Here is a 15,045-nt window from a genome sequence, read left to right on the forward strand (position 1 = left end):
ATTAGAAGAACTATTCCTATTGGACGAAATGATAAAGGAGTACCCGGAAACGCATATACAAAAACTTCATATAGAAATACACAAGGAAACAATACAATTAGTCAAAGCACACAATGAATATGATCTCCATATCATTTTGCATTTCTCGACAAATATAATCTGTTTCGCTATTCTAAGTGGTTATTTTATTCTGAGTAATGAAGAACTCGTCATTCTTAATTCTTGGGTTCAGGAATTCCTCTATAACTTAAGTGACACAATAAAAGCTTTTTCTATTCTTTTAGTTACTGATTTATGGATCGGATTTCACTCGACCCATGGTTGGGAACTAATGATTGGTTCGGTCTACAACGATTTTGGATTGGATCATAACGATCAAATTATATCTGGTCTTGTTTCCACTTTTCCAGTTATTCTAGATACAATTGTGAAATATTGGATCTTCCTTTTTTTAAATCGTGTATCTCCTTCGCTTGTAGTAATTTATCATTCAATGAATGAATAAAGAACTCATTTGATCTTATTATATCAATCAAATCAGAATCTTTCTTCGTGTATAAAGAAAGTATTTTCAATTTGACTTAATTCTTTATACTTTTATCTGTTCAAGGTATTCGTCCTATATTCCAGTACAATTATTCCAGTACAATGACAGACTCGTGTATAGGGAACTATACTAGCTACCTATCTAATTTATTGTAGAAATTCGGGGATCAATGATTGGACATGCAAAATAAAAATACTTTTTCTTGGGTAAAGGAAGAGATGACTCGATCCATTTCTGTATCGATCATGATATATGTAATAACTCGGGCATCTATTTCAAATGCATATCCCATTTTTGCGCAGCAGGGTTATGAAAACCCGCGAGAAGCAACGGGACGAATTGTATGTGCCAATTGCCATTTAGCTAATAAACCCGTGGATATTGAAGTTCCGCAAGCTGTGCTTCCTGATACTGTATTTGAAGCAGTTGTTCGAATCCCTTATGATAAGCAACTGAAACAAGTTCTTGCTAATGGTAAAAAGGGGACTTTGAATGTGGGGGCTGTTCTCATTTTACCCGACGGATTCGAATTAGCCCCCCTTGATCGTATTTCTCCTGAGTTGAAAGAAAAGATAGGAAATCTGTCTTTTCAGAGTTATCGTCCCAACAAAAGAAATATTATTGTGATAGGTCCTGTTCCCGGTCAGAAATATAGTGAAATCGTCTTTCCCATTCTTTCCCCCGACCCTGCTACGAAGAAAGACGTTCACTTCTTAAAATATCCCATATACGTAGGTGGGAACAGAGGAAGGGGTCAGATTTATCCTGATGGTAGCAAAAGTAACAATACAGTCTATAATGCTACATCAGCAGGTATAGTAAGCAGAATAGTACGTAAAGAAAAAGGGGGATATGAAATAACCATAGTTGATGCATCGGATGGACATCAAGTGGTTGATATTATACCTCCAGGACCAGAACTTCTTGTTTCAGAGGGTGAATCCATCAAGCTTGATCAACCATTAACAAGCAATCCCAATGTGGGAGGCTTTGGTCAGGGAGATGCAGAAATAGTGCTTCAAGACCCATTACGGGTCCAAGGTCTTTTGTTCTTCTTGGCATCTGTTATTTTGGCACAAGTTTTTTTGGTTCTTAAAAAGAAACAGTTTGAAAAGGTTCAATTGTACGAAATGAATTTCTAGGTGCAGAGATTCCTTAACATCAAGTTGGTAAAAAGCGCCGAATTTTTTTTGATCCATACAATTATGTATGATCAAAAAATCTGTAAACCTTTTTGGTTGCTTTGTTTATACTTTTTTTTCGTTTTGCGGGATGTCTGGAATTCATTACTTGTATCCTATTCTTAGTAATAGACAATAGACATACAAAGAAAGAGAATACAGAGCAAGGATGGGAAAAATGAAAGAAAGAAATCCTTTTAGGAGGGATTACTAGTCTTACGAGTCTTCTATTCGACACAAGAAAAGGGCGGAAAATCCTTTTTCTTGTGTCGTCTTATATCGAAATAATAATGATTTTTTCTCCTGTTCGTCAAAGATTACCATTCCTTCTTTTCCGGGTCCACCAGAACTCTTTTGGTTAGATTCATAGGAAGTTGTGGACAAACAAAAAGAGAGAAAGGATTAGGGGAATAATTGATTGAGCAAATAGAACTTCTTCAATTAACTTAAACTTTTAACTTAGAGAAATTATTCAAGAGAAATTATTCAAACAAATTATATTATAGAGTTTTATAGAGTAAGTTCTATAGAGTAAGTTCTATTAGTAGTTTAGTATAGAAATTATTTGCAGGATGTCTCATGCGTAGAAATCTATATAATATTGTATTATTCAGAAAATCCATTGATTACTCTTTTCTTGTTTCTTCATAAGAGTTAATATTATGGAGGAAAGGAAGAACAGAGACTATGAATCAATCAATAGATTCAATTCTTCAAAAACATTATTAAGAAACAAAAGAATAGAGTGGTTTGAAACATCAGAGCAAAGGATCCGTTTTGTCATTTCATTTCTACGAATATAATATTTTGATTATGTTGACTGGCCAATTTGTATGTTATGGAATAGATCATAATCTTCCTATAAGAGTAAGAAAAGAACTCAACGGGACCTTATCGCTCTAATTAGACAAAGGAGGGTAAGGTCCCGTTGAGTTCTTTTCTTACTCTTTCATGTCTACAATCCGGTTTATCCGATTACTAGAGAGATGAACCCAACCCAGAATATGAACCGTAAAAGAAAACACCTATTAAACCGATCACAGGAATACCAGTTACAGTACCAACCAGCCAAAGAGGAATCCTTCCAGTAGTATCGGCCATTTCCCCTACTTTCCTCCACATTTTCTCAAATGGTCGTGCTAGAGACAAAAACAGTCATGGATAATTATGAGGATGGTATCTTTCCGAATGGGATAAGAGAATTCCTACTATTCTCTTTCTTTCTTTCAATTGAAGAAATAATTGGAAAATAAAACAGCAAGTACAAAAATGAGTAATAAACCCCAGTATAGACTGGTACGATTCAATTCAACATTTTGTTCATTCGGGTTTGATTGTGTCATAGCTCTATAATTCAAATTAGGTTTATCGTTGGATGAACTGCATTGCTGATATTGACCCCAAAAAAGAAACGGTAGGTACAGCTAGTCCGTGAACAGCCAACCATCGCACTGTAAAAATTGGATAGGTTCGATCTATGGTCATTGGGGGCCTCCTAAAAGGATTTACTAAATTCATCAAGTTGTTCCAAAGAATCAAAACGGCCGGTTATCAATGGAATACCTTGTCGGCTCTCTGTGAAATACTCGTTTGGCCGAGGACTTCCAAACACGTCGTAAGCTAAACCCGTACTGACGAATAACCAACCCGCAATGAATAGGGAAGGTATAGTAATGCTATGAATGACCCAGTATCGAATACTGGTAATAATATCAGCAAAAGAACGTTCTCCCGTGCTTCCAGACATTCTGAGCTCCACAAATTTTTGTACATTCAAAAAAGGGAATCGATTCCTTGAAAGATGGGATCAGTAAATGGAAAACTACTGATATTGCATCTTTGTGAGATCGTCAATTTTGTACCAAAGGTTTATTTCAAGTATACCGAATCAGTATAGCTATCCTTCCTCTGGCACAGCAACGCAGTCTCGATCGGTACCGAAATGCTACATAATTCTTTTCTTCTTTTTTTGTTCCTTGTCTATGCATAACTCTATGTTATTCAATAGATCAATAGAAAATTACTCAAATTCCTTATAAGATTTCCATTATTGGATTCATAATAGAAAGTAAAGATCTTGGAAAAGCGTGAATCGATGGTTTCTAATAATTTATGAAGCATATTATAATATTCACACAATTCAATTATATGTATGCGAAATCTATAATAAACCCATTTTTTGGTTAAAAGTTTTTTTGTTCAAATCTTTTTATTTCAAGTAATTGGTTGGTCGTATAATACAATAAATATACTGTAATACAAAATACAATAGTATATACTATATTAGTGAAAGAAACAGAACATGAAAGAAACAGAACCCAGTTGGAACAATCCATATTCGTGATGCAACCGTTATTGTATTAGATCCAAAACAAAGGTTCTTTCTTGACCAAACTAGAAGTATGGAACTCCATGATATGGAAAGACAGAATATAGAATCTAAAAGGATAATGGAAGTTGTTCGTCTTTGAATCGAGTTGGACCTGAAAAAAAAGAATAAAAATATAAAAATGAAAAATAGAGTAAAGGTTTTATTTTTTTCGATAGATCGTGGGACACCTTTTTCTTTTCATTCGAAATATTATGTTATGGGCAATTAAGCAACCTATTACTGTACTGAGTCCAATGAGTTAAAATAAATAAAAGGTAAATAGTATCAGGCCGTTCGTTCCAAAAAGGATTAGATCCTATTGAAATAGAAAGGAAATGATTAAAATGGAATTTTCAAATCCAATTCTTTTATTCCAAAATTACTTAAATTACTTATATTTTATTTAATATTTTATTTAATATTTAAGTATAAGTCCATAAGTAATTTAAGTTTTGAATGAAGTTACACGGCACAGTTCTTAATTACTATTACTTTTACTTATACTTTATATTTTACTTACTTTTACTATTACTTTATTCAACTCACAAATACTTTATTCAACTCACAAATTCCACAATGAATCTGTTGATTCCGAATCATAGGATCGGTCAATGTCACAGCAGATGAATCGAATTTTTCTACCTATGTCACTCTTAGTTAGTCTTATCTATAATGACTGATGAATCCAGAATTTTCAATTGGAACTAAACTAATTCTGTCAATTGATTTTTTCTTGCCGTCGTATTTTGTAAAAATTGAAACTTAGGTAAGTGTTTTATCAACATATGTAGCAAAAGAACATATCTAATTTAGCTCTTTCATGCTTACTATAACTAGTTATTTCGGTTTTCTACTGGCTGCTTTAACTATAACCTCAGCTCTATTCATTGGTTTGAACAAGATACGACTTATTTGAAATGAATTGAATGAAAAATTGATAAAAACGAATATTTCTCTGAGATTCCGGGTATTCTATGGTTCTTTCTCACATCAATTGCCAATTCTTGGTCATTGAGATTCACGGATAATTCAGATTAATATTTAGGGATAGATCTTACCTTTCTTTTTATCCCCTTAAACAAACCGAAATGATTGAAGTTTTTCTATTTGGAATCGTCTTAGGTCTAATTCCTATTACTTTAGCAGGATTATTCGTAACCGCATATTTACAATATAGACGTGGTGATCAGTTGGACCTTTGATTGAGTAATATTTCTTTCTTTTTTTGATTGACCTCCTGCAGGAAGGAGGTCAAATTCAAGTTACAATTCAACTTTTTGTTTTGTTAAATTATTAATTATTTTATTGTGATTCGACATCAAATAAACCGAATCACGCTCTGTAGGATTTGAACCTACGACATCGGGTTTTGGAGACCCGCGTTCTACCGAACTGAACTAAGAGCGCTTTCTTATCCTTATGACAGGAGATACGACTGTACTGTAAAGAAAAGTAATTTTTCTACCCCCAATACGTCTTGCATACATATAGTATGCAAGACCGGAAGATTATGTCCAATTTTAATCGATCTCAATGAATCCCTCGTTACTGCCCATGGGAGAAGTAATAGGTAGGGATGACAGGATTTGAACCCGTGACATTTTGTACCCAAAACAAACGCGCTACCAAGCTGCGCTACATCCCTTTTCAAAATTGTTGTACAGTTTCATTGTACAAAATCCCTGTCTTGTTTTCCATATCGTCATTTTCTCCTCCATCTATATACAATTTTCTTGTCATTTCTTCTTTTTGGTTTCATATAATAAAAGAATTATATACATCTGAAACCTAACGTATAAAAAAGTTAATATTTATCAGTAATGCTCAGGAACAAGGGATTAGATTTTTTTTCTTTTACAAAAAAAGAAAAAAATCTATTGCTTCATTGTACATATCTATTTTAGTTAGGAATCCTGTTTAGTTAGGAATTCCGTGTAAAAAAATACAAATGATCTTGAACTACAGCATCTGACCATATATGTATTACAATCCATAATAGAAGGAGGATTTTCAATGCGAGATATAAAAACATATCTCTCCGTGGCACCTGTGCTAAGTACTCTATGGTTTGGGTCTTTAGCAGGCCTATTGATAGAAATTAATCGGTTATTTCCGGATGCCTTGTCATTCCCCTTTTTTTAATTCTAGTTATTGATTGATATGCGAAGAAATGAAGAAAATTAGAGATACAATTCCACGTGACTAAAATTTCGAATTTCGCCCCTATTTTTTCAGTTCTTTAGGATAGGAAGGAAAAGAAAAAAGTGTATTGAACCTCAGCAAAAATGTGGTAGATCGAAGATCGAATTTTGGAGAACAGAAATGAAAATGTGGATCCAGTCTACGGCGAGTTCCACGAAATCATAGCATAGAAAGAAGATATTTAACTTAAATAATAAATAAAATAAATATTAATAAAATATTGAGATTTAGGATAGGAACAATTGAGAGTTAGAAAGAAATTGTATTATTTAATTATTACTCCATTAAATTATTACTTTATTATTCTAGTAAAATTGTTACTCCATTAATATAATATTAATTATCATTATATAATGAAATGATAATTGCAACGAAATACTTAGAAATTCCATTTCTAGTTAGTAACTTCTATCGATTTTTTTTGTTCTTTTCTTCTTCTTCAGCTCGGATCGAAAATAGAAGAGTTAAGCCGATCCAAAATTCAAAGGAGGTTCATGGCCAAGGGTAAAGATGTCAGAGTCATAGTTATTTTGGAATGTACCAGTTGTGCCCGAAATGATGTCAATAAAGAATCGCCAGGTATTTCTAGATATATTACTCAAAAGAATCGACACAATACGCCTGGTCGATTAGAATTGAGAAAATTTTGTCGCTATTGTAACAAGCATACGATTCATGGAGAAATAAAGAAATAGATCGAACAGAACGCGTGTGCGCTCTCGCCAAGGAAGAGGAAGAACTTAACATATATTTAGAAGAACTTAACATATATTTAACATACTTAACATATATTTAACATATATAATATACATAATGTATAATATACATAATGTATAAGATATATAATATACATAATGTATACAAATCAAAGCCTATTTTGGTCGGATCTGAACTGAAGTGAATAAAGAAATAGAATTTTAGAAATAAGGAATAAACCATGGATAAATCCAAGCAATCTTTTCGTAAATCCAAGCGATCTTTTCGTAGGCGTTTGCCCCCAATTGGATCGGGGGATCGAATCGATTATAGAAACATGAGTTTAATTAGTCGATTTATTAGTGAACAAGGAAAAATATTATCTAGGCGGGTGAATAGATTGACTTTGAAACAACAACGATTAATTACTATTGCTATAAAGCAAGCCCGTATTTTATCTTTGTTACCTTTTCTTAATAATGAGAAACAATTTGAGAGAGCCGAGTCGATCCCCAGAACTACTGGTCCTAGAACCAAAAATAAATAGACATACTCTTCAATTGACTCAAAACTCCAATTGTAACTCAAGCTCAGATTGATGTTTTGTTCGAAAAGGCCTAGAATCTAGAGCGGGTTCCTGTGTTATAAGAAACAAAAAATGGAGAAAATTTTTTTTATTGAAACATATTCGTTCATTCCTATTACTATCTTAATTTCTTTTTATTCTATTTTCCCGGAGTTCCTTCTCCGGGGAATTCTGTTTCAATCATTCCTGTACTGTATATTACTTTAGAATCTACTTTATTTGATGATCTTGTTGGAAATCATGTAAAGACAATTCTTATTTGATATAGCTATTTGTGCAGGTATTTTACGATTAAGAAGCAATTGCTTCTTGTACAGATTGTGTATTAATCTACTATAACTATACAATACCTTATTATCACGAGTTACTGCATTTATCCGAGTGATCCACAAACGACGAAAATCCCTCTTTTGCCTGCCTCTATCTCGATGAGAGGAAGCCAAAGCTCTCATTTTCTGTTGAGTAATCGTTCGAGTAAGTCTTGAATGAGCTCCTCTAGAGGTTGATGCAAATAAACGAATTTTTGTTCGACGTCTCCGAGCTGTATATCCCCGTCTAACTCTGGTCATTGAATCAAATTAAACCTTAATGAATAACTAATTGATTTCGATTCTTTCAGTCATCCTTTTCCCCTCTCACGGTCGATTAATAACAAAACGGATTATTCCGATATATAAAATATAAATTCCAATGGCTTTTGCTACTATAACCTTCCTGACCACAATTTTTTATTCCGTCCAGGCATTTCACCTGCAAATAAGAAATTATAATGATACTCAAAAAAAATAGTGGGTTCCATCGTTTCTATGGTTACTTCTTAAACGGTGAGGTCCTCTCTATACACCGGAGCCTCTTCTTTCATTTAACCAAATGGTATTGTGAACTTGTATAGTTCACACTCTTTGGCTCTACCCATCAATTATAGAGTAATAACTCTTTTCACACTAAGAGTTATCTATACAGTGACGGCATTTAATTAGGAAAGTTGGCTAGGTAGCTGACCCTCTTAGTCCGCTCTTTTAACAATAGGCGCATAATCTTTTTGCTTCTTATAATACTATTTCCTCCGCTTAATGGATAACTATTTGCTACCAATGGGGAATTGCTTTTCATCTCAAATCTAGGTGATTGGATTTGCACCAATGGAAACCATAAATTCCATACACAATATAGGTATATGATAGATCTTTTCCATTTACCCTATTCATTGGTACCGGTCATTGACACTGGAAAAATTGTCTCATTTGTTCGAACTCATGATCTGAACGAGTCGCACATACACCCTAGTACATGTTCCTCGACGCTGAGGACATCCTCTAAGAGCGGGAGATTTCGTAACATTTCTTATCGGCTGTCTTGCGTTTCTAATAAGTTGTTTAATAGTTGGCATGTCGTATATATATATATGTATATATAGAATTAGAATGGAATGGGTTGGTTTAGATCGATCTTAACCTGATGATTGGATTGATGATTATGAATTTTTTCTATTCAATACCAAATCACAGAAAATTCGAATTATGGTTTGAAATGGATTTACACGAAATCCCCGGTATTTTCATTTTCGACCGCTACGAGATCAACAATGCCATGAGCTTGGGCTTCTGTTGCTGACATAAAAACATCCCTTTCCATGTCTTCGGATACAACCCATAAAGGCTTGCCCGTTCTTTGTACATAAACCTTTGTGAGGGTTTCACGAAGTTTCAGTAGTTCTTCCATTTCCAGGACAAATTCCCCTGTTCGTGATTCATAAAAAGAACTAGCAGGTTGATGAATCATGACCCTAAATATATTGATATTGATATAACATCATGAACGGTTCCTCTATCTCGTATGATTGGGCTAATGTAAGGGATAAAAAAAAAATAACAAGAAGAAATTGAACAACCGTACAGGCATCTTCTGTGCGTTGCATACGGCTCCGCAATGGAATTTACTTTTTTCTTCTCTTCTATTCTATCTAAGAAAGAAAGAGAATCCATCTGATTCAGATCGTTGAATGATCCATTTACCACCCTTCCTTTCGTAGGAGTCAAAAATACTATGATGGTTCTGTTGCTTTATATATTTATCTCGTCTGTGATTTAGCAATCCCAAAGTGCCTTTCTGATACGATCAAATAAGGAAAACTGATCTTTTTTTTTTTCATTTTCGTACTCTTCCATAACATAAATATCAGAAAGAAACTTCTGGTGTGGAAGAAAAATGGTTTGTGACGCTGAAATGTACCCCCGACACATAAAATCAACAAATCGGAAATAACCTTTGTTTCATACTACTATCTCGATACAAAATCTCATGTTATGAAAAAACAATAATGGTTTGTTCATATCGAACTCGAAGTGCCATGCTATTATTACTTATTATTCATATTCAATATGGCGAAGGCATAGTCTTTCTTTTTTTTTTCAAATAAAAACTCATTGGCGCCAAGCGTGAGGGAATGCTAGACGTTTGGTAATTTCTCCTCCGATCAGAATGAAAGATCCCATAGAAGCGGCTAACCCCATGCATATTGTATGCACATCGGGTGGCACAAATTGCATAGTATCATAAATAGCTATTCCTGATACTACCCATCCGCCGGGAGAGTTTATAAACAAAAAAAGATCCCTAGTATTATCTTCTATACTGAGATATACCATGAGACCAACAATTTGATTTGAGATCTCGCTATTAACCTCTTGACCTAAAAAAAGTAATCTTTCTCGATGAAGTCGGTTGATTAGGACAAAATTGGTTCCTTTAGGAACTGTACGTGCACCTTTGGATGCATACGGTTCAAAAAAATTGCGAAAAAAGAATCAATGTGTCGATTCCAGTTCTATTTTTTTTTTTTTTTTTTCTGTAATAGGTTTTTGTTTTTCTAATAAAGCTTCCATTTTTAAAAAGACATGAGATGAGTTTTGGCTTCCTTACCTATAAAAAAAGAATTTACTGAACTTATTGAAATTGAACAAATCTCTCTCATTGATGTATTGTTTCATCGACATTCAAATCACGATGTAATTTTCTTGTTTCTGAATGGGCCTTTTCAATTCTTTTAGGTTCATGTTCTACTCCGGGAAAAGATCTGTCCGAATTCCATTTGCACATATAGGGCAAATGGTCTCAGTACCACTTCTTTTTGTTACGACTTTTTTTTTTCAATTCGTTTCATGCCTTTCCCCAATCATTCGATGTACTCATCATACTATTCCGTTGGTTATTGGTTGGACGTTTGAAATCACTCCTATAATAAGGATAAGAATCGTTTATGATACAAGCGGTAATCATACATTACATGGATTACCAATTTGGTATTTTCTGAACGGAGCCTGGATACTTTATTACTTTATTTTATCTGGATACTTTATTACTTTATTTTATTTTTATTTTTCCAAGTCAACCATAAATTCTCCTAATTGATCCTCAAAATAAATAAATTGATCTAATTGCACTTCACGCTCCGAATGATTGATGGTTCACTCAATACAATATTTCTTAGGCGAAACAGAGGATATTTCGATCGAGGGATGAGAACGGGTAAATTCCATATAACCCAATATGTCTGACAAGTCGCACTATAAGTCAACCCAAACTGCATCTTCCTCTCCAGGACTCCGAAAAGGTACTTTTGGAACACCAACGGGCATTAAATTAAAGAAAAAATTGAGTACTATACTTCACTTTAATGTGGAAACATAACAATGGCTTTATCGTCTTCATCCCTTTTTCTGTTTATTGTATTTTATACATAGATTTTTATACATAAATTGGAAGGTTTATTTTATAGAGTAAGACAGAATGAATAAAGAAAAATTTTAACTAACGGATCAATCGTTGGAGTAATAAACAAGTATCTATGCATTCGTTTCCCGAAAGTAGAACTAATCCTCCCATTGCGTATTGGTACTTATCGGGTATAGAATAGATCTGCTTCTCTTTGTTCTTACGAACAGAATTGTTCCATTATTTTCAATGGAACGGAATAAAAATTAACCCTTTCTCATACGGAATCTACTGAAAAGGTTAGATACATAGTATAGTCTTTTCCAATGCGATAAAATAAAGTGACATAGTGTCTATTTTTCTTTGATAAAGGGGTATTTCCATGGGTTTGCCTTGGTATCGTGTTCATACTGTCGTATTGAATGATCCCGGTCGATTGCTTTCTGTCCATATAATGCATACAGCCCTAGTTGCTGGTTGGGCCGGTTCGATGGCTTTATACGAATTAGCGGTTTTTGATCCCTCTGACCCCGCTCTTGATCCAATGTGGAGACAAGGTATGTTCGTTATACCCTTCATGACTCGTTTAGGAATAACCAATTCGTGGGGTGGTTGGAGTATTTCAGGAGGAACTGTAACGAATCCCGGTATTTGGAGTTATGAAGGTGTGGCAGGGGCACATATTGTGTTTTCTGGCTTGTGCTTCTTGGCAGCTATCTGGCATTGGGTGTATTGGGACCTAGAAATATTCTGTGATGAACGTACGGGCAAACCATCTTTGGATTTGCCTAAGATCTTTGGAATTCATTTATTTCTCTCAGGGTTGGCTTGCTTTGGCTTTGGCGCATTTCATGTAACAGGTTTGTATGGTCCTGGAATATGGGTGTCCGATCCTTATGGACTAACTGGAAAAGTACAACCCGTAAGTCCAGCGTGGGGCGCAGAAGGCTTTGATCCTTTTGTTCCCGGAGGAATAGCCTCTCATCATATTGCAGCGGGTACATTGGGCATATTAGCAGGCTTATTCCATCTTAGTGTCCGTCCGCCTCAACGTCTATACAAAGGATTACGTATGGGCAATATTGAAACTGTACTTTCCAGTAGTATCGCTGCTGTTTTTTTTGCAGCTTTCGTTGTTGCTGGAACTATGTGGTATGGTTCAGCAACTACCCCAATCGAATTATTTGGTCCCACTCGTTATCAGTGGGATCAGGGATACTTTCAGCAAGAAATATATCGAAGAGTTAGCGCCGGACTAGCCCAAAATCTGAGTTTATCGGAAGCTTGGTCTAAAATTCCCGAAAAATTAGCTTTTTATGATTACATTGGTAATAATCCAGCAAAAGGGGGATTATTCAGAGCAGGGTCAATGGACAACGGGGATGGAATAGCTGTTGGGTGGTTAGGACACCCCGTCTTTAGAGATAAAGAAGGGCGCGAGCTTTTTGTACGTCGTATGCCTACCTTTTTTGAAACATTTCCGGTAGTTTTGGTAGATGGAGACGGAATTGTTAGAGCCGATGTTCCTTTTAGAAGGGCAGAATCAAAGTATAGTGTTGAACAAGTAGGTGTAACTGTTGAGTTCTATGGTGGCGAACTCAATGGAGTCAGTTATAGTGATCCTGCGACTGTAAAAAAATATGCTAGACGTGCCCAATTAGGTGAAATTTTTGAATTAGATCGGGCTACTTTGAAATCTGATGGCGTTTTTCGTAGCAGTCCAAGGGGTTGGTTCACTTTTGGCCATGCTACGTTTGCTTTGCTCTTCTTTTTCGGACACATTTGGCATGGCGCTAGAACCTTGTTCAGAGATGTTTTTGCTGGCATTGATCCAGATTTGGATGCTCAAGTGGAATTTGGAGCATTCCAAAAACTTGGGGATCCAACTACAAAGAGACAAGTAGTCTGATACAACATTGCTCTGGTATCTTTCGCCTCTTTTTTTGATTTGACATAGGGTTAGGGTACTGAAGAAATCTTGACTTGAATCACCATCTTTTCTTTGACTCTTTCCTTTTCTTTATATGGTAAATGATGCCAAATGAATAGGTGTGGAAGCTATAATTGTAAACCACGATCGAATCTATGGAAGCATTGGTTTATACATTCCTTTTAGTCTCGACTTTAGGGATAATTTTTTTCGCTATCTTTTTTCGAGAACCGCCTAAGGTTCCAACTAAAAAATGAAATAATTTTTCATTATCTCAGTTGAAGTAATGAGTCTCCCCATATGGGAGGCTCATTACTTCAACTAGTCCCCGTGTTCTTCGAATGGATCTCTTAGTTGTTGTGAGGGTTGCCCAAAAGCGGTATATAAGGCGTACCCAGTAAAGCTTACAAGTAAACCAGATATGAAGATGGCGACTAGGGTTGCTGTTTCCATTTTTAGACAATTTCAAGATCACAATGGATCTACGATAAGATCGTTTATTTACAACTACAACGGAATGGTATACAAAGTCAACAGATCTCAACCAATGATTAAATAGGATTTATGGCTACACAAACCGTTGAGGATAGTTCTAGATCTGGGCCAAGACAAACTACTGTAGGGAATTTATTGAAACCATTGAATTCGGAATATGGTAAAGTAGCTCCGGGCTGGGGGACTACACCATTAATGGGAGTCGCAATGGCCCTATTTACGGTATTCCTATCTATTATTTTGGAAATTTATAATTCTTCCGTTTTACTGGATGGAATTACAATGAGTTAAGTTTATAAGAACTTTGAAGTCCTAGTTTTCAATCAAAAAAATTACTTTACTTAAAACTCGGATTTCTAGACCATTCTGGTAGTTCGACCGTGGAATTTATTTGTTTCGGTATCTCCGGAATATGAGTGTGTGACTTGTTATAATTGATCCTATTGATAATACAGAGAATGGTCCTGTTATCTCTATCGAGATGATTCTATTTCGTCGGATAGTTATTCTAGTATCTGGAGCACGGAATATATATAGAATATAGAATAGATTAATAAAAGAAATATTAAAACTATGATTCATACCTACTATTCAGACCTCGCAACCGGACTCAGAAATTTTCAAATAGATATTTCCTAAATCAAACGATTTTTCTTCCTTCGGACTTATTTTTTTCTTGACCGAAGGACAACTCTTTTTCTAGATTTTGTTGAGTCATTACATTCATCGAATAAGTGATCATCAAAGGGTTCTTACTCAGAGAACCTTTGAGTTTAGCTTGAGGCTTTGCTTTATTAAATTAAATCATCGTGGTTCTAGTATGAATCTGGGGTTTCAATTGATTCATAGGGTCTCAACAAGCAAATTCCTATCAATAGTAAAACAAGAATCAATCCGCATTACACAAAAAAACAAGAAATAAAATAACAAATAAAAAAATAGGGAAGAGAAGATTCAAAAGGCCTGTAATGATCAACATCAAAAGAGACAGATGAGCCAACTTGATATTTTGAGGCATTATCATACAAAGAAGAAATTTCTTATTTTTGTTACTTCGTATCTTCGGGTCGGGGCAAATCAAGCGGCTAAGCTAAGAAGTTTTTAACTTTCTATTACATATCCGTTGAAATCAGCATTTGTGTGTTTCTGCTTGAGCCGTACGAGATGAAATTTTCATATACGGTTCTCAGAGGGGGAGTCCCTTGGCCTTGGTTACCTATCTCAATAAAGTATATGATTGGTTTGAGGAACGTCTTGAGATTCAGGCGATTGCAGATGATATAACTAGTAAATATGTTCCTCCTCATGTCAACATATTTTATT

At 34.9% G+C, this 15,045-nt stretch overlaps 3 protein-coding genes and 2 non-coding genes across 5 annotated transcripts in view; 3 read left to right on the plus strand and 2 right to left on the minus strand.

The window, feature by feature from the left end:
- Positions 1 to 94: 94 nt before the first annotated feature.
- The window catches only part of LOC135664119 (cytochrome f), a 15,696-nt gene continuing 745 nt past the window's right edge, over positions 95 to 15,045 (plus strand). Inside the window, exon 1 of the mRNA XM_065176932.1 lies at positions 95 to 15,045. This exon is cut by the window's right edge and continues 745 nt beyond it. Within this exon, the coding sequence (XP_065033004.1) occupies positions 727 to 1,689 (963 nt within the window). The 5' untranslated portion in view covers positions 95 to 726 and the 3' untranslated portion in view covers positions 1,690 to 15,045.
- On the minus strand, positions 5,433 to 5,506 carry TRNAW-CCA (transfer RNA tryptophan (anticodon CCA)). Its single transcript has one exon. It is a non-coding gene; the product is annotated as a tRNA-Trp (tRNA).
- TRNAP-UGG (transfer RNA proline (anticodon UGG)) lies at positions 5,671 to 5,744 on the minus strand. Its single transcript has one exon. It is a non-coding gene; the product is annotated as a tRNA-Pro (tRNA).
- Positions 11,680 to 15,045, plus strand: part of LOC135664118 (photosystem II CP47 reaction center protein) — a 4,111-nt gene continuing 745 nt past the window's right edge. The window contains exon 1 of the mRNA XM_065176931.1: positions 11,680 to 15,045. This exon is cut by the window's right edge and continues 745 nt beyond it. Within this exon, the coding sequence (XP_065033003.1) occupies positions 11,680 to 13,206 (1,527 nt within the window). The 3' untranslated portion in view covers positions 13,207 to 15,045.
- Positions 14,877 to 15,045, plus strand: part of LOC135664121 (cytochrome b6-like) — a gene marked incomplete at its 5' end in the record, with an annotated part of 914 nt that continues 745 nt past the window's right edge. The window contains one exon of the mRNA XM_065176935.1: positions 14,877 to 15,045. This exon is cut by the window's right edge and continues 745 nt beyond it. Within this exon, the coding sequence (XP_065033007.1) occupies positions 14,877 to 15,045 (169 nt within the window).

The sequence above is a fragment of the Musa acuminata genome, unplaced genomic scaffold (genome assembly GCF_036884655.1).
Source record: "Musa acuminata AAA Group cultivar baxijiao unplaced genomic scaffold, Cavendish_Baxijiao_AAA HiC_scaffold_799, whole genome shotgun sequence".
Classification (NCBI taxonomy): Eukaryota; Viridiplantae; Streptophyta; class Magnoliopsida; order Zingiberales; family Musaceae; genus Musa; species Musa acuminata.